Consider the following 18,094-nt stretch of genomic DNA (forward strand, 5'->3'; position numbering starts at 1 on the left):
GTCGGTTGGTCGTGTTTTATGTTGAAGGTTCGAAAGCGGAAGTGTAGTATTTTACCACCTGAATAGTAATTTTGCTCTGTGCGTGTGAGAAAAGGAAGAAAAGAGGGTCGCTTATAGCGAAGTGCAGCTGGGTTGGAAGAAGGGTACGAGCCACTTTTTTTTTATATACTTGTTCGTACGCTCTGCCCGTTTCCGACTCCTTATCCTGGCGAAAGGTTGAACGGTTAAAATGGAGGCGGACAGATCCGGCGGAGGACCAAACCCGAACTCCGGAGGCGGCAGCAGCAGCAGCGGCAGCGGAGCGGGGCGCAACCCAAACGGGCCCAAAGCAGCACCGGGCCAGGCGACATCAGCTGCGGCGACCGGGGCGATGGCAGCAGCAGCGGCGGCGGCGGCGGCCGGGGCCATGCCCGGATCGTCGCAGGCTCGGGAGCTGCAGGACGGGGACGCGGGTATGACGCTTCCTGGGATCCTGCACTTCATCCAGTACGAGTGGGGACGCTTCCAGGCCGAGAAATACCGCTGGGAGGCTGAGAGAGACGAACTCAGGGTAAAATTTGTGTTTATCATTTAGCCCCCGTTTGCAAACCTCACCGCCGAATAAAGGCCAGGGAGGATAATGCAGAAGCTCCTGTGGTGTCGCTTTGTGACAGTACACATGCCCCACAATCAATCAATCAGTCAGTCTCTGGATGACAAAATGCTAACGGGGCTAACATTACACCCTGTCATATTGTATTGACCAGGATGTGTTATTGACACACAGCAAAGGAAAATTAGAGGGACTGTATGCCCACCCACCCAGCTGATGGTCACCAAACAGCCAAACAGCCACAAAATAAAGGACAAACTGCATTTTAGTAAGGCATAAATCAAAGCTTTTTGGGCTTCAGATGCTCTTATAATCAGCTCTGCTCACAAAGATATACAGAGGAAGACATGTTAGAGGATACAGCTTTTATTATGAAAACAAAGCAAGATTTTCCTGCAAGCTGACAGAAAGGTAAGCACAGTTTTAGGTGTGGCTACCTTTTTCTATTCGTGCAGGTAAACATCAGTGACACCCCTGTGCCAGACTCCCTTTACAGATGACTGTTTTTATGTGGTATGACAGTTTGTCAATAGAGCAACAAAGCCAAGTGATCAGTGGCTGTGGTGTTGTGGTTAGAAGATGAGGATCGCACAGTTGGCCTGAAATCACTGCACAATGAGAGCGATGGTTACTTTGAGGGTTTTGTTGTCAAAGCGGCGTTCTTACTTAATGGATTCCACTGTAAAATGAGGCATCGTTTGGCGTTAACATTGTTTTGTTCGTAAAACGATTGCCACAGTGGAGGAAAGTGATCAGGGTGACCTTTTTCGGTTGCCCTTGTTTTGGTACTTGATGAAGTTCTTTCAGGTGGGTCTCAACCAACGGTGCATGCATATCTTTTGTAATTCGGTGGCATCAAAAGGAGATCAACGTTTTTAATTGGGGCCTGTCTCTCTCTCTCACACACACACACACACACACACACGGATGAGTCAGTTTGTGGTTGGTGAACATGGCTGATATGTTTGTGTAGTGCACTTGTATCTGTCAGCATCTTTCATTCTTTTCTGACTGTCTTGAATTTTTTATAACTATCCTTAATCTAAAAACAGATAGTGCCAATTGCATCCACATACAGGTCGTCTGCCTTTAGGTTTACAGCGTTGAGCTTGGGTGCCTAAAGGTCAATAACGTGAATCTGTGAAACGTCGAGAAAAATCCATGCGAATGTGTGAGTCAGTGCCATAGAAATGCCCCTGAGCCAGGCATGATTCGCCTAATGGCTGCAGTTTTTCAGAGACCAGTAGCGGCAGACAGAGGTTGTACTATGCAGCTCTCCTGCATGCATGTGTGTAAGTGTCTGAGGCAGAGCATTGCTGAGCAAGGTTGCGCTTACTCATCGAATTGTTCCAGGATTAAGGCAGGTTAGAGAAACATACACACTTAAAGATTTTTTTTCGCTCTGCGTTTGGGCTGAGAGGATGAGCAGTTCATCTTTTCATTCCTAAACCCACATGTGGTCTTCCTCCTGTGACCACACTTTGCTTCTAATTAGGATTAACTATCTTCCACAGCTCACCAGCTTGACAAAACCACAGGGATAAAAAAAACCTCTAAACATATATTTTTGCCTCTCTTGTGTCACTCCGCGTCTCCCGTTGCCCCCAACTCAAACCTATGTAGTTATAAATAGGCGCATGATAAAAAATGGATGAACAATAACAAACGGGCTGCGCTCGCTGCTTTTATAGTCGTGTGTGGGGAAGAGCGGGAATGGGAGTCAGAAGCAGGGCATCGCTATGTCCAACATGCCATTAGTGCTTGTTATGGAACTTTGTTTGCGTGTGCGTATTTGCTGCACATGGTCTGGTTTCACGGGTACAATTAGCACCACGTCCCGTGCTGAGAGCTAAAGCGAGGATCGCTGGAGTGCCATACTGAAAAATTGACCTAGCTTACATTTTAACACCCACAGGCCACAGGCCTCTGGCTTTTGTTGCCAGCTTGCTCGCAGGGCTCTCAACATGCCAGTTATCATGCCCCCCCCCCCCCCGGTCATGTCCTGCACAGTTAGCAGCATTCTGTATATGTGTTTGCTTGTATGTCATCTAAACATGACATTTTGTGCCTCTATGGCACTTATAAAGCTGGAAAGGAAGCTGTAGAAAAACCACAACCAACATTTGACGGAGATGAACACTATCATCTTACGACTCTGTGTGTGACAGCATGGATGTTTGTGTTCGTAGCATAGCAGTCTCTGTGAGACTAACACATGTACCGTCTGTGTGAGAGTGCTTTTTGGTGTGAAAGGCCACCTGTGGCATCGTGTCTCCAGTGACAGGCCAGGAATGGGGGCCCTTTGCTGTTTGGGGCCAGGTGGGACGTCCCAGCACAAGGGACAGGTGGCAGTGGCCTTGTCCCTCCGGCCTTTAGACACACTTTTTCCAGTGTATTGTGTCTGAACAAGCCCAAAGTAATAAGCTTGTTATTTGCCTGAACCTCATTAACATTTAATAGACAAACAGATTGTGCAGGAGACGTGGAACAAATTCTCTAAACTTACTGTACAGGGAAAAGGGCAGACTCTACCTGTTTCCCTTTGCTTTATTCTCAGTTTCGGCAGTTTAATTTTATTAACCGTGTCAGTAGTTGTGTAGAATAGATTACTGGTGACCCAGATGACATCACTTCCTGTTGAGTGTGGCCCCGGGGGCCCTGGGTACACATCTCTAATTAATAGCTCTGTGCTCTCAGCCATGACACACATATGACATCCATATGTACAGCTTTATTACAGTGTGCCTCCCACCCACGCAGACTCGCAGCGCTCCTGTTATACGTGCGTCTGTCACCCTCTTTTATTTAAACACATTCATGACATGCAGATTTTTTTTCCCACCCCGATGCTTATCAAGCATCTCCACATCAAACTTATCAGGCAGAGCCAACTTTTTAGGATGTCACTCTTGAGCTAAATACTTTGCGCGCACACACACACACACACACACACACTGTCCCAGAAAAGTTCCTTGCTCTACTTGTTGGCTCATGGGTTTCTCTCATGGGGATGGAGGGATGAGAAGATGGAGGGTGGCCAGTGGAGTGGAGGAGGAAAGCTGCCCTTGACCCTGTTCTGCAGCTAGCTCAGAGGGACTGACAGAACAGGCTAAATGTGTGTCAGCTCTCCATGCTGCAACAAACTGTGGAAAGGTCAGCAGCGGTAGACCACACGGAGGAAAACCCACCCACAGGAAAGGGTGATCGGCTGGAGGACAGGTTGGCTTGCAAACAAGGTTCCTGTGTACCTTTTTTTTTTTTAGGCTTTGTTGGTTTACCAACACGATACAAAGAAAATAACCGCAGTATTTAACACAAAGGGATTGTTTTTTGGGTTACTCATCGACATTGAATGATTTAACTTGAGCATCACTTCCTTTCAAAACATTATGGCGTCTTTTGACCTGCTGCTCCTCCACTGTTCCGAATGTCTCGTCCTATTCGGCTCTTATGTTACGGGTCAGTCTCTCGGTAAGAACACTTTTTAATAGCTGATGAATGGACCGCCTTGTCTCGCTTCTGTTGGCCGGGGTCCCACACTCGGGTAAACACAAGCATGTCCCAGTCTGAACTAGACAAACTGCAGCGTAACAAAGACCAGTGGAAGCTAAAAAACAATGCAAATCCTACTGCCTTGGGAGAGAGGCATGCTAGGTATGTTATTTGGTAATTTAACTCGCACACCTTCATGGGATCGTTGTAGTTTTCTGAGAGGGGAAGGGGAAATGGTGTACAAAGGAAGAGCGAGCAAAACCAGGTCACAGCCCAAGAATGAGAAGTTAAGTAATAGATAAAGAATGGCATATAGCAGTAAACCCTTTGACACACTAATCCCCCTGTGTCTGACTGCCTTTATGTCATGAAAAGGCAGGTCCTACAGTGCATTTGGGTGTGTGTATGTGTCTGCATGCAAGCCTTGTCTCCATCCAGGCCGACAAAGGACGCGTCAGGGATTTGATGTTTTGGGCAGTAGTGGGAACCTGTCCGTCTAGGAAATCGGCGTGACACCAGCGCACCCGGATATGATGGTTATCTGTGTGTGCGAGCAGGTCGTAGCTCGTCCGTGTGTGAGTAGTAGTAGAAAACGCGTGCCCTGCCCCTGAAGGATGAAGGAGACACATTCCTTTTAGAGGTGGAAAAAAGACACTGACTCAATTGTGCATCAGTAGATGATCATATCTCTGTCCATGCTGGGCCGGCATTACCGTGGCTGCTTCTGACTGTCTGTAAGTATGCTGCTGCTGCGTTCAAGCTCCTTTTGTTCAGTTAAAACACAATATCCATCTACAGTGAAGAGCTCATCATTGATCTTTCTGCAGCTAGTTTACCCCATCATGGTCTTTTAGTAGGTTTTTAAGCAGGATTCTGTATCATGGCTGAGCTGACGTTTAGCGACAGAGTCTTTGTTAAAGATTTGTTTATTCGTGTACAGTTGAGCTCATATTCAACTCTTCCTCACTGCATGTATTTGACTGACTTTGCCCAAGTTGGCCTCCACTTGACCCCAGTAGACAGTTTGTTGATTTTCATAAGGACCCAGTTTATTTCATGTCCTAGTGAACTGATTCTTTTGGTTCCAGAGCCGTGGTTGGGGCTTTAAATTCTACCATAAACAAACTCCAGTTAGATGAATCAATGATCAATGATTCAGACCAGACTGACATATTGAATGAAACACCCCATCTTTCCCTGCATTCTCCGTTCTGCAAGGGGTTAAAAAAGGGGGGGATGCCTTTTGGTCATTTTGCTAACTACAGGTTGGACAATGAAATATTTAATTGCGAAAAACCCCTCACAATAAGTTGTTTAATATTCATGACTCATGTCCTCACATGAATGACTCGATAAGGCTCTCTAGCTCACTGACGTACAGTCCTATATTGGTTTCCTGATTTAGTTTATATTGCCTAAGCCTGTCAGCATGGCTGAAGACTCAGCTTGCACATTACATCCCCCACAAAAACAGGATTCCAAACCAAAAAAAAGGCAGGGAGGCGAGGTTACCAGCATTAATCGATCCTTTATTTGTGCAGGACAACAATATGAATTCCAATTTTAGTTTCTATCTTACAGATTTACATATTTTAACGATTATTGGGATAATAATATTTGAATCGCAATTATGTTGGAGAGAGTAACCATGATACAAACTTTTCATATCATCCCATGCCTATTGCTAACGAGGGGGATGCCTTCCCCCCTCAAATTGTACAGTACATCTGTCCTCAGTATCTGAGCAGTCCAAATGTTTAAAGGGTCGTTTTATTGTCATTATTGTGAATGCTAGCTTGGATGTACTAATCAAAGTAAATATTAAGCCATTTAACTTTAAAGATCTTTCCAACCATTTATTGCCCCTAATATATAATCTACATGCTGTTTCCTTGTCTGCACCTCCTACACTATGACAAGTTAGCGAAACAGCCGAGCTCTGTTTGGCTTTCTTTTAGCACATTAATATTCACGTCTGGTTATGTCACACGGGAGCGACTGTCTCTGCTTGTGTGAAATGTACAAATACAGTATTGCATCTACCATTACGAAACACGGCGGCCACACAATCGCTGCTTGTGTGCAGCCTGGAAGTGCACAGCTAACATATCTGCTGTTGCAGGCTAACCCCACACTAGCTGCTTTAATCAAACCACATAACCACTGCAAATTATACATTATTACATAGCTGTTTCTACAAGGCTGAGCAGTTATTTATGTGTGTGTGTGTGTGTGTTTCACTCATTGCTTTTTAAATGAACCCAGAGCCGAACAACCCATCCTTTCAGCTCCCTGGACGCACGCACACACAGTTAATGCATTAGTTATTTGCATGTCTGGCATGAGCTGAACTGCTCTTCTATGTCAGGGCAAGTATACACCACGTACAGTTATCTGTGTTTCACAACCTCTTAGCTCATGCCTGCAGTGTGGACTTGCTCGCGCTGACAATTATCTCCAAAATTCTCAGATAAGCATATAAAATCACGTTGCATTAATCAGGATTACTCAGCAGCAGCAGTAAGGTTTGCTTGGCAGATTATCCGGTGTTCCACTCGCCCTCCTTGCTTGTTACATGACTGTGTGTATTTATGCGTGTGTGTGAGGAGTGTGTGCGCACTTTTCCTGGGTGATTGACTACCCTCTCAAGTAGACCGAGTGCCTGCCCCATGAGATAGTGTTTTTAGACTGTTCTAGTTTTACAGAACTGCGTCTGCGCGTGGTAGCAGACTCGCGGACGCAGACGGGGACGTGCCGAGGAGAATTGGACTGTAAAACAATCGGCATTAATGCTCCAGTACCGCTTGGCTCAGAAAAAGGGAGAACGAGAGGGAGGAGAGGGTGAAAATGCTAAACTGCTGTGCCCACAATCACCTGCGTGCAAACACCCTGAGAGTAGTCGACAGTTTAACCTCCCTCTAACTGAGGCATTTTTCTACTTCAGCCCACAGTTTTTGCTCAAAAACTCTGAAGCATCACCCGCTGCATACACAGACAACCAATGTCAGAAATCTTGCTCATCCACTCTGGCGGCCTTTTCACATTTCATCAAAGCCCTGCTTACTCAAGGGAAGACCCCCGTCTAAAGATAGTCCTCATCAAAATCTCGACTGCCTCGTCATTACGGCTCTCATTATCGCTTTTTCTTCCTCTTCTCACATAACCTTTTTTAATTGTTTGAAAAACGGTGAGAGAGGGCAGAACGTCTCTTTCCTCAAGGTAAGAGCTTTATCTCGGTCGAGGAGGGAAACGGACGGAAAAAGAGAGAGGAAGCGCACAAAGGAAGGATGTGTCTTTAAAAGAGGGTATTTGAATCTGGCCAGTCCGTGTCTTGTTTTTCCTCTGCCGCAGATGCGCACTGAGGCCTCGGTCAGAAGAAGTTTAAAAATAAGAGCCCTGTTCCACAACCCTCTACTTATTCTGGCTTCTCAGAAGTCATGTTTGCTATGCTCGTCACATCAAACTCCCCCCCTCCCCTCACATTCACGGTCTCTGTTGATATCAGATGCTACACTTTATGGCCTTAATAGAGGGAGTGCACGCATTTTTTATCTAATTTACTGCAGTGAGCAGCCGCACTGTCTATATTAACTGATTTTCTGATCATGTATGCTTCTGAACGGCTTCAAGTGTGTGTGTGTGTTTACAGCATCCTCTGAATGTGTGTGTTTTCAGGCACAGGTGGCGTTCCTACAGGGCGAGAGGAAAGGGCAGGAGAATATGAAACAGGACCTGGTGAGGCGGATCAAAATGCTCGAGTACGCCCTCAAACAAGAGAGGTAAGACACGTTCCTGTGTCATCGTGTCCGTCATCCACTCAGCCAGCTGTCCTGATGTTTTGCGTGCTTTCGGCGGTAGTGGTTTGATAGTAAAAGGTCTCCATGTATTTGCCCTTAACGCTGCCCTCATGTGGTGTTTCCTGGGGTTGCAGGGCAAAGCACCAGAAGCTGAAGACGGGAAACGACCAGAGTCCAGGAGACAAGAAACCAGAGACAGAGACAGACCAACGTATGTTTAACAGAGGCCCCTATAGATTCTGTTATTTGGAACTGTTATATAATCCACTGCTGTTGCTTCTTTCAGTGCTGCTGTACTTTCAGAGCAAAGTTTCTGCTCTTCTTTTTCTCTGCTCGCTGTTGCATCACTATTGACCAATCTATTTTCTGTAGTTCCCAATGGGCCGGCTGAGTCAGACTCTGAGCCAGCCAATCAGATGTCCTGGAAGGAGGGACGTCAGCTACTACGCAAGTAAGGCCTCTCCGTCATCAGCTCCTTTTTTTATCTGTGCACCATACTAATGTCTTTCATCAGTACAGTAAACAGTCAGGGTGTATATTCACCTGTTCCTTTTTTCTCCCCGTGAATTTAGATATCTGGAGGAAGTGGGTTATTCAGACACCATCCTGGACATGCGGTCTAAGCGCGTGCGCTCACTGCTCGGGCGGAGCAGCCCCGAAGCTAACGGACCTCCGCCCAGTGAAACCTGTGCCGAGCCAGAGCCCCGGGCAGGTGGAGAGTCGTTGTTGGTCAGACAGATCGAGGAACAAATCAAGAGGTGAGACTGTGGAAGCAGATGCAGAAGAATAGTGATGGCCAGAGTTCACAAGACACGGCTCTTTTATCACATGGCTTAATTTTTACTACAGCCCGACAAAACCTGAGTTTCTTGGGCTGATGCTGTTACTGATATCAGGGAGGGGATCTTAATTCTATTCATCACCCATCAGAGTGTTTATTGGTCCTGTTGTGGAAGGTCACTGGTTCAAATCCCCCTTTGCTGCATGTGGAAGTATCCTTGAGCAAGATACCGAACCCCAAATTGCCCCTGATGAGCAGTTGGCATCTTGCATGGCAGCCTCCATCATCAGTATATGAATGTGTGTGTGTGAATGGGTGTAGCTGACAAGTGTTGTAAAGCACTTTGAGTGGTCAGTAGACTGGAAAAGTGCTGTAGAAGTGCAAGTCCATTTACCATTTTACCACAGCCATTTTTCTTCTCTTCATGTAGCACCGACTTTCAAAAACATTTGCTTCTTTCTACTGCATAAACAGCCCCGTTCTATGCATGGGCTATCTTTTTTTGTGTGTGAAATGCTTCTATCAAAGTCTAAATAGGAGTAATGTAAATGTACCTTATTACCGCAGTGATGGCATGAGACAATTCAAGGCTGTATCATGAGGTAGCTTTGTGATGAGCACCCACATGCCTTTGTTTGTACAAGCAGAAATGTGAAGACAGGGAAACAATAGTACATCCTTATCTCAAAAGACAACAGAACAAGATGCACGAAAGATTTCTGAAACGGAGGGCATCCTCCATCAGGCTTGCATATAAATATACAGCATATACTGCTCAGACATGTTTTTAGAGTGCCTCCCATAGCAGGAAAGGAATAAGAAAAGTTTAATAATATGGTATAATACGGTATAATTGAGGTAATTTTACATGGTGTTGTCCTCAATAATTGCTTTATTCCTTTTAACTTAAAATAGTAATTCTGTGTGTATTTGCAGGAACGCGGGGAAGGAAAGCTCTAAGGAACGTCTGGGAGGCTCAGTGCTCGATAAGATCCCTTTCCTGCACGGCTGTGAGGACGACGATGAAGACGACAGCGACGAGGAAGACGACTTCCAGGGCATGGCCACCGACTGCATCGATGGACCGCGCAAGAACAAGAAGTCTCGTGTAAAGGTAAGAGCGACGATTCAAAAAAATGAAATCGGGCTACCTAAATTAATGACCGATCACGTGACTAACATCAGTTTCTCTGTTCTTGTGTCCAGATGGGTTCAGAGCCCATGACCACAGACCTCGACCCGGAGGACGAGGAGGACGAAGACGATTCGGAAGACGCCCTCAGTGAATTTGACTTCCTGGGCTCGGGGGAGGATGGGGAGGGGGCGGGAGAGGCCCGGATCTCGGGGGACGGACGGGAGTTAGGTACGCTGTTGCCATAGAAACACCATCAGCACCAGCACTACCAGAATCACTGCCACCAGTGTATCTGTCTTTTTTGCCGCTGCCCTCCCCTCCCCTCTAGCCTTGCTCACCTTTTTATCTTTTACTCTTCATTGTGTCTTGGCATCTCTTCTTGTCAATAAAACCAACCTCTTTTCCCAACCACCTGTCTCTCTGTCCTGTTTCACGAGCTGTCAGTCTGTGACTCTTTACAGTTGTGTAGCTGTCATCTCCGTCTGTAGATATATGCTCTCTGTGGTCGGGGGTCATTTGAAAGGTTATCACGCATGCTGCCTTCTCTCTCTTTTTTTTTTTTATATGTCCACATTTCATTCTTTGAGTCATCTCTACACTGTGTGCCTGTGCTTTTTATTGATTTCATCCTCTCACAAACAGAGTCTTTAAAAACTGTGTGAGCGTTTGTTGTGTATCCAAAGATTGAAGTCTTTTTGCCTCATCTGTCCGTCTGTCGGCCTCTCCGTCCTTCCTGCGCCTCTCTGCATGACTGGATGTTTTGTGTCTCTCTCCTCTTGCCGGGGTTCAGAGAACCGCAGGAACAAGTTACAAGGCATGATGTCGGACTTCCCCCCTAAACCCACCCCACCCCCCTCTGTATCGGGACAGGCTCGCTCTGGGGAAGGTAAGACATCCCTCATCAAATACGCCCTGTACAAAACCACAGACTATCCTCCTCCAAATATTCATCCTCGATCTCCCACACGGATTATTGTGGCTGAGACGTTACATCTCAAATTTAGATACTGTCATATCTGCGTAGGGGTAAATGTACAAAGTTGCTCCCACACTTAAAAATATTTCCTCTAGTACACAGTGTGGGAGTCAGGAAACAGGATAAATACATTCTTGCCAGGCAGAACAAAGAATCATTGCTGTATTTTACCCTTTTTATGATGTATTACAGTAACTCTAGTGCTTTTCCACCCCCAACATGCAGGCGGCGCCCTGGGTTTTTCCTCTGATGTCTTCATCATGGACGCCGTCGGGGGAGGGGACATAAACCTTGGCGAACTGGCCGATCTCACTGTCGCCAATGACAACGACCTCTCCATGGATGTAATTACAGATTCGTAATCCAACCTAAATATGCGTGCTCAAAATATGGGAATGTTCCATTTTTAAAAACAATGCGTGTCCCGTCAGATGCAGGACAACAGAGAGGAGTTCAAGAAGACATGGAACCCTCGCTTCACACTACGCAGCCACTTCGACGCCATCCGCGCTCTGACCTTTCACCCCAGCCAAGCCGTGCTGCTCACAGCCTCCGAGGATGGAACACTAAAGCTGTGGAACCTCAACAAGGCCATGCACTCTAAAAAGTAAGAACCAGCAGGGAGAAGAAAATGGAGAGCTGATTTATTTAGCACTTTTCTTTATCTCATACCTAATGGCTTTCAAGCAGCAGATGGACAGAAGGAGCAAAGAGCTGCAGTGATTCAACGATTATTTTGATATTTTGAAGTCAAAATTCTCTGATTCCAGCTTCTTGAATGTGAATATTTTTTGGTTTCTTTACTCCACTATGACAGTAAACTGAATGTCTTTGGGTTGTGGACAAAACAAGACATTTGAGGACGTCGTCTTACGCTTTAGGAAACACTGATCCAACATTTTTACCATTTTCTGACATTTGATAGACCAAAGAGCTAATCGATTAATCAAGAAAATAATTGATAATGAAACTAATCGTTAGTTGAAAACTAGGCAGCGCATTTAAAAGACTGTGTTCCTCCACAGGAACGCAGCATTGGACGTCGAGCCCATCTACACATTTAGAGCACACAGGTGAGTCTGAGATGTGTACGAATACTAATTCACACCACCAACCTAAACGGGTGCAGTTCAAGCTCTGACCTCCTTCTCCCTTTTATTCACCAGCGGAGCTGTTCTGTCTCTGACCATGGGCGAGGACGGAGACTCCTGCTACAGCGGAGGTCTAGACGGAACTGTCAGGTGTTGGAAGATGCTGGACCTCAATGTGGATCCTTACGATAACTACGGTCAGCTAGTCCTCCACTGTCAGAATATTATCAGTCACCAATTGAAGTTTTTTTTTTTAATAATATGTGTACTATGTTGTCTGCACAGATCCTGGCATCGAGAGCAGCGTGCTCGCAGGCCACGAGGATAGCGTGTGGGGTTTGACTTACTCGGCGGTCCACCATCGTCTCGCCTCCTGCTCGGCCGACGGCACCATTCGCATCTGGGACCCGCAGAACTCGGCTCCGTGCCTGTCTGTTTTCAACAAGGAGAGAGGTAGAACATCACATTTGGGATTTGTTTTTCAGCTTTACGTTGTGTCAACCCCCCACAACTTAAACCATCTTCCGTGTTCTCCCAGAGCATGGCACGCCCACCTCGGTGGCTTTTGTGGCCACAGACCCCAACCAGGTGGTGGTGTCATTTGATGGCGGTGAGACGCTGCTCTACGACCTCAACACAGAGCAGAGCACCACTGCACTAGAGACACAGACTAAGGACGGTATGTGGCCAACATCAAGTTTCTAACATTTCCTGTCACAAGTTATAAAGTAAAGAAACTAAATGAAGAGATAAAACAGACTATATTAATATGTTGTTGTCTTTTTGTCCTTTGCAGGCAGTGAGCTGATCAACCGTGTGGTCAGTCACCCATCTGAGCCTGTCTCCATCACTGCACACGAGAACCGCACCATCCGCTTCCTAGACAACAAAACAGGTATCTGTTATTTGTCATCTTTTCACTCTGCAGACTTTTTCTGGAATGTCAATGAATCTAAGTTGGGTTCCTTTGTGTGTGTGTGTTCAGGAAAAGTTGTCCACTCTATGGTGGCTCACCTGGATGCGGTCACCTGTCTCACCACAGACCCTAAAGGCACTTACCTCATCTCTGGCAGTGAGTACCACTAGGCTATACTGCGTTGTGATGTAGCTGAACATCTAAGGGTGACTTGAACTTCTTTGCATCGTACTCCACGTTGTCCCTCATGACTTTGTTCCCTTTGTTTGCGCCCACTCTCTGCCCCCTGCAGGCCACGACTGCTCGGTGCGCCTGTGGATGCTGGACAACAGGACGTGCGTGCAGGAGATCACGGCCCACAGGAAGAAACACGACGAGGCCATTCATGACGTGGCCTTCCACCCTTCACAGCCCTTCATTGCCAGCGCCGGCGCAGATGCACTTGCCAAGATCTTTGTCTAACATCACTGTCATCGTTCTGGTGAGACAGAGTGAGCTTACCATAAGTGCACACACAGTGAGCTGCTCTGACACAAGTCCATTAAGATTAGGAACTGTTCAATTCAGTTTTGAAGGGGAACAGTTTATTTGTTATGGTTAGCACCTCTCAAAAGAGAGCTGTGGCTCAGGAGGAGCTTTTCCAGAGAAAATAACAACTAAAATGTGTCATCATCAGGGGGTATAATAAAGTGTTGTAGAAAACAGGTAAGGTAAGGAAAGGTATTCTTCTTTTCTGTGTGTGGGCTGCTACACATACTGCAAAAAGCGTGGGGTGTTTGGAGTTGAGGAAACTCAAGCTGTTGTTGTGAAGCACCCGTCTGCTATCTACTGACTCTGCTTTCTGTTTTTGTATAAAACAATTTGTTCCCAGTTGACTGGTGAAATACTGTTCTTACATTTTTGTATTAATTATTTTAAGTCGAACATGTGGCCATAGTGCGGTTCATCACACGGAAAAGACATGATGATTATATCACACTTGATACAGTGTGGCCTCCCTCTTTATTTAAAGATGAATTAATTATTTATCTGGTTAAATAATAATTGTCTAAAATATGAAATGTTCAACATTATTGATAAAGAGGCTGGCAGTGGTATCTTGTGATGGCCTTTTTACTTGCTGGCAGAAAGATATTTAAGAATTAGACATAGTCTTTACTTTTTCATCCTGTGTTCAGATTTTTTAAATGATTGATGTTGTTGTTATTGTTGTTGTGTGCCTGCTTTATATAACTTATATAATAATAATATTCTGTATCGGCTTAATGTCATGAGCTGTCTGGACATCTTTTGGTCTTAACTTTTTGTTTACCTTTTTTCTGCTTTCAGAGTCCTAAAAAAACAACTGGGACAAAAGCGACTGAAGACTACAGTGGACAAATTTCACCTACTTACACACACACACACACACACACACACACACACACACACACACACACACACACACACACACACACAATTGTCCTGCACCCCACTGGCTGGGTCATCGCCACAGGACGTCACCTCCCCCTCACTGTTCTCTGATGCCTCAGTGACTTCTTGTAATACTTATCACTCCGATTTTTTATATCTTTAAACTCCCGGCTGCTCTGTTTCAAATAATCATGTTTGGAGTAACAATTTTTTACACTACAATATTCTGTTCAGCTTTTCTTTTTTTTTTTTCAGCCTATTACAAAGCACTGTGTGTGTGTGTATGTGTGTTTGTGCGCTTGATTTTTTGCTGACACACTAACTCACATTTCACCAAGGAAACACTCGCACGGCACAGCATGCACAAATGCAGCACATTTCATCCTACAGATTTTTTTTTTAAGTAGTTGACAGATTGCTTGTGGCTAACATACATATGTAGTCATGACAAAAAACAAGAAAAGATGGTAACCTTTCCCAGAAACCTCTTTGTTGGGAATCAATGTATTACATTCCAAAGACTCCAGTAGAAGCGTGTGTGTGTGTGTGTTGCGGGGTTGGAGAATGTCAAATGTAGATGGGTGTGTGTATGTGTGTGTGTGGCATGAGGAGGCACTAGACAGTCGCTAACCAGTGTTGGAACAAATAGCTTTAATTTTACGGCCAAGTCTCATCGTTCGTCTGAGTATTAAAGCATCCCCGTGATTCTGCCTCTGTGTGTGTGTGTGTGTGTGTGTGTGTGAGATTAAATGTCACTCTGCTGTACAAGATAAACGAACACGTTTCCACAATCACGATGCATTTCTTCAGATGTACAGATTGAACTCGGCTCCACAGACTGACGCTAGAGGACAAGAGATCAATCAAAGGCTGTAGACGACAGGAGTGTGAGGCGGGTCTCGACAAATGGCCGATCGTGTCATTTGGTGCTTTTTACTGTACGGACGAGCGTGTGCATGTGTGTGTGTTTGTGTGCGCACTAGTTAAATCACGGTGCTATGAAAGACCTTGTCAGTCTTGAGTCAGAATCAGGGACCTGTTTTGTGTGTGTGTGTGTGTTTGTGTGTGTGTGTGAGGACGAGAGACTGTGTTTCTCACTCATCGGGCTACAGATCTACGTCGAGTCAGTCGACTTTTTAAATGACATTTCATCGTCGAAATCATTTCATTAACCGTGGTCACATTTCAGAAAGTTCACGAATGCTGTTCTCTGAACCTGGCTCGAGGTGAGCACCACCTGGACTGAAATAAGTTTCCTCAGACGAGAGCTGCTCGGATTTTTCGTTTTAATCTTGAAGTCAGTAGACGGCGCTCTGTTTCTGGCTCATTATTTATTCAGGCTTTCCAAAAAAAGAGCTTGACAATTAAGGTTCCTTCTTCTTGTTTGACGTGCATCAATTGCAAAGTAGCACATCACCCCTAGAGAGCTGATGTCTGGGAGGAAAAGCTCTAGGGTGGGAAAAAAGAAAAGACATGGAAGTCAATTCAAAATTCAAAAAAACATTTTTTTTGTCATTTTCAGGAAGAGGAAGTACTGATTTAAAGATGTGTGGGTGTCAGTTGATATTACTCACCACCTTATCTGATCCTATTCGGCTATTTTTAACGGGCTTAGGTCGTTCCTTTAAGAAGACCTCGCATCTGTCTACGATCTGCATTTGTACACTGAACTGCAGGACGCACGTTTCATTTAAAGTTGCCCCAGAATAGCCGACATGACTTCTAAATATTTGACTGTTAATTACCTTGAGAAAAGTCTGATGAAAATCTGGTGTTAAACCAGCTCCAGGTTAAGGAGCACCACCCTCCATCCTCTTCAAGATTACAGGGTCACACTAGGGGTCAGCGGTCAAAGTAGCCTAGAGGTAAACACTCCTTGCATAATCACTAGGGACACTAGTAGTCATAGTTTGAGGGTTTTTTTCCCTCCTGAAACAGGGTGGTGGACCGTTGTCTGAATTTAGACAAAGAGAACAAGTGGGTGACTGAATTATTGCACAGCTGCTGGGCACAACGTCCTGTTATGTAACTGCTATTTGGCTTCACTTTGCACTACATCTAATAGTGGATGCTTGTAGCGAGGAGTGGTAGCAGACAGGGTGCAGAAATAATGCTTTTGCAGATATTTCGTTATACAATCTGGAGTAAATACTACAACCCTGCCGTGGCTCGGTTATTTCAGTCTGAGCAACCGCAGTACGCCCCCATCACCGAGTATATAAAGACAAATCAGTATGACACATCAGAAAAAGAAAAAGAAATCGAAACAGAGGTTGTAAATGATGACTAGAGATGCCATTATGTGCTGTAAATGTCCATCATTTCCTTGTTTTCTTTCTTGCATTTTTCTTTTCTTATGAATATGATTATTAAGATGTAAGAATACTGTAGTATCATAAGTGAATCATTCTTCCTTGCTAGGCATAGAACTTGCTTGTGATTGATAATGGCGATGTATAGCTTGTAAAAAAGCAAAACGATTAAAAAACATGAAAAATTAAGAAAATAAGTAAAAAAAAAAAAAAAAAGAAAAAAAATCTGTTACCAGTCAGAGGCCAAGGTAAAAGGACTCATTTCTTTGTGTTTTTATTTTTTTATTAGCAATTTATCACTGTGTGATATTTTGTACATCATATTAAGCTGTATTCAAACTATTTCCTCTAACTACAAGGGATAAGAGACCTGCTTTTTATTAATTTTGTTTTATTATATATTTTTGAACTGCATTCTAGCTTGTATCAGATGACTTTCTCTTTTTGTTTACGGGTCCCCTGTTGTATGTCATTAAGGAAGAAAAAAACAAAAAATGAAGATTTTGTACAGTGAATTGAGTGTTCGTGTTGTCTTTCTTACCGTCTACCGTCGGATGCATACAACTCACAAAAACAGCTGGACGCATGGCGGGATCATCCATTACTATTTTTTTATATGTCATATATATATATATACATATATATATATATATATATATACACACACTACTCACAATAACTTAGGGATATTGTGAGAGACTCTGTGGATTTCATACATACGGTGTTTGTTTCACTTCAGAGAGTTTTGGGATAGGGAGGAAATTGTATTGGGGTGATAGACACACCTCATTTTGTGTTTTCCACGTAATGGTCTCACTGTGTACAGTGTGCCTTACATATTGGGGCCAATACCAAAAAACTAAAAGACAACCCTTTTCAATGTGGCATCAATTTCAACATTCTGTGGGTATAAAAAGCTGGTATTGTCAGTAAGTCATTCCAAGTTCATCATTCAAACAGCCATGAACACGCGACGTCACTTAACGGACGAGCAGCGCCACCTGGCCATAGCGCGCCTTCAGGTCGGTGGCAGGCAGTCAGATGTTGCTCGTGAACTTGGTGTGTCTCAAAGTGTCATCAGCAGACTTGCATCAAGTCACAGAACTACTGGCAGAGTTTGTGACAGACCCAGGAGTGGAGCCCCACGAGTGACAGACCACAACGATGACCAGTACCTAAGGACCTATGCACTCAGACATCGTTATGCAACTGCCACACAGCTGCAGGCCCAGTTACGAGATGTGAGGGGTACTAGGATTTCCACACAAACCATTCGAAACCGACTCCACCGCTTTGGCTTGAATGCCAGACTACCGTTGCAGGTGACTCCACTGACACCAAGACACCGCCGTGAACGTTTGCAGTGGGCACAAGACCATGTGACCTGGACAATACAGCAGTGGTCTACCGTCCTGTTCACTGATGAGTGTCGGGTCACCTTGCACAGAAATGATGGTCGTCAGCGATGCTGGAGAAGGCGAGGTGAGCGATACGCCGAGGTCAACATGGTCCCCAAGGTTCCCTTTGGTGGAGGAGGTGCAACAGTCTGGGCAGGCATCACCAGTCAGCGCAAAACAGATTTGGTTATT

The 18,094-nt window shown here is 45.0% G+C and overlaps 1 protein-coding gene across 2 annotated transcripts; it reads left to right on the forward strand.

Annotated features, from left to right (window-relative positions):
• The first annotated feature begins 229 nt into the window (after positions 1 to 229).
• On the forward strand, positions 230 to 17,020 carry strn4 (striatin, calmodulin binding protein 4). 2 transcript variants are annotated; one of them, XM_030399066.1, is made up of 18 exons: positions 230 to 550; positions 7,760 to 7,863; positions 8,016 to 8,092; positions 8,254 to 8,332; positions 8,454 to 8,639; positions 9,599 to 9,776; positions 9,869 to 10,025; positions 10,588 to 10,683; positions 10,999 to 11,117; positions 11,205 to 11,380; positions 11,799 to 11,846; positions 11,940 to 12,061; positions 12,150 to 12,317; positions 12,403 to 12,543; positions 12,661 to 12,759; positions 12,850 to 12,936; positions 13,073 to 13,271; positions 14,110 to 17,020. In XM_030399066.1, the coding sequence occupies exons 1-17, from the start codon at positions 230 to 232 to the stop codon at positions 13,240 to 13,242; spliced, it is 2,328 nt and encodes a 775-aa protein (XP_030254926.1). In that variant the 3' UTR covers positions 13,243 to 13,271; positions 14,110 to 17,020. The 2 variants fall into 2 exon arrangements, with proteins under 2 accessions (XP_030254926.1, XP_030254920.1); XM_030399060.1 differs by having other exon boundaries at positions 13,073 to 13,261.
• The last annotated feature ends 1,074 nt before the right edge of the window (positions 17,021 to 18,094 follow it).

This window comes from Sparus aurata, chromosome 2 (assembly GCF_900880675.1).
Source record: "Sparus aurata chromosome 2, fSpaAur1.1, whole genome shotgun sequence".
Lineage (NCBI taxonomy): Eukaryota > Metazoa > Chordata > Actinopteri > Spariformes > Sparidae > Sparus > Sparus aurata.

Bases quoted from the DNA above. Each gene is read 5' to 3' on its own strand.
- strn4 (XM_030399066.1), top strand. From the start codon at position 230: ATGGAGGCGGACAGATCCGGCGGAGGACCAAACCCGAACTCCGGAGGC. The intron at 7,864-8,015 runs GTAAGACACGTT...CTGGGGTTGCAG, and splicing joins TACGCCCTCAAACAAGAGAG to GGCAAAGCACCAGAAGCTGA. The intron at 8,640-9,598 runs GTGAGACTGTGG...GTGTATTTGCAG, and splicing joins ATCGAGGAACAAATCAAGAG to GAACGCGGGGAAGGAAAGCT.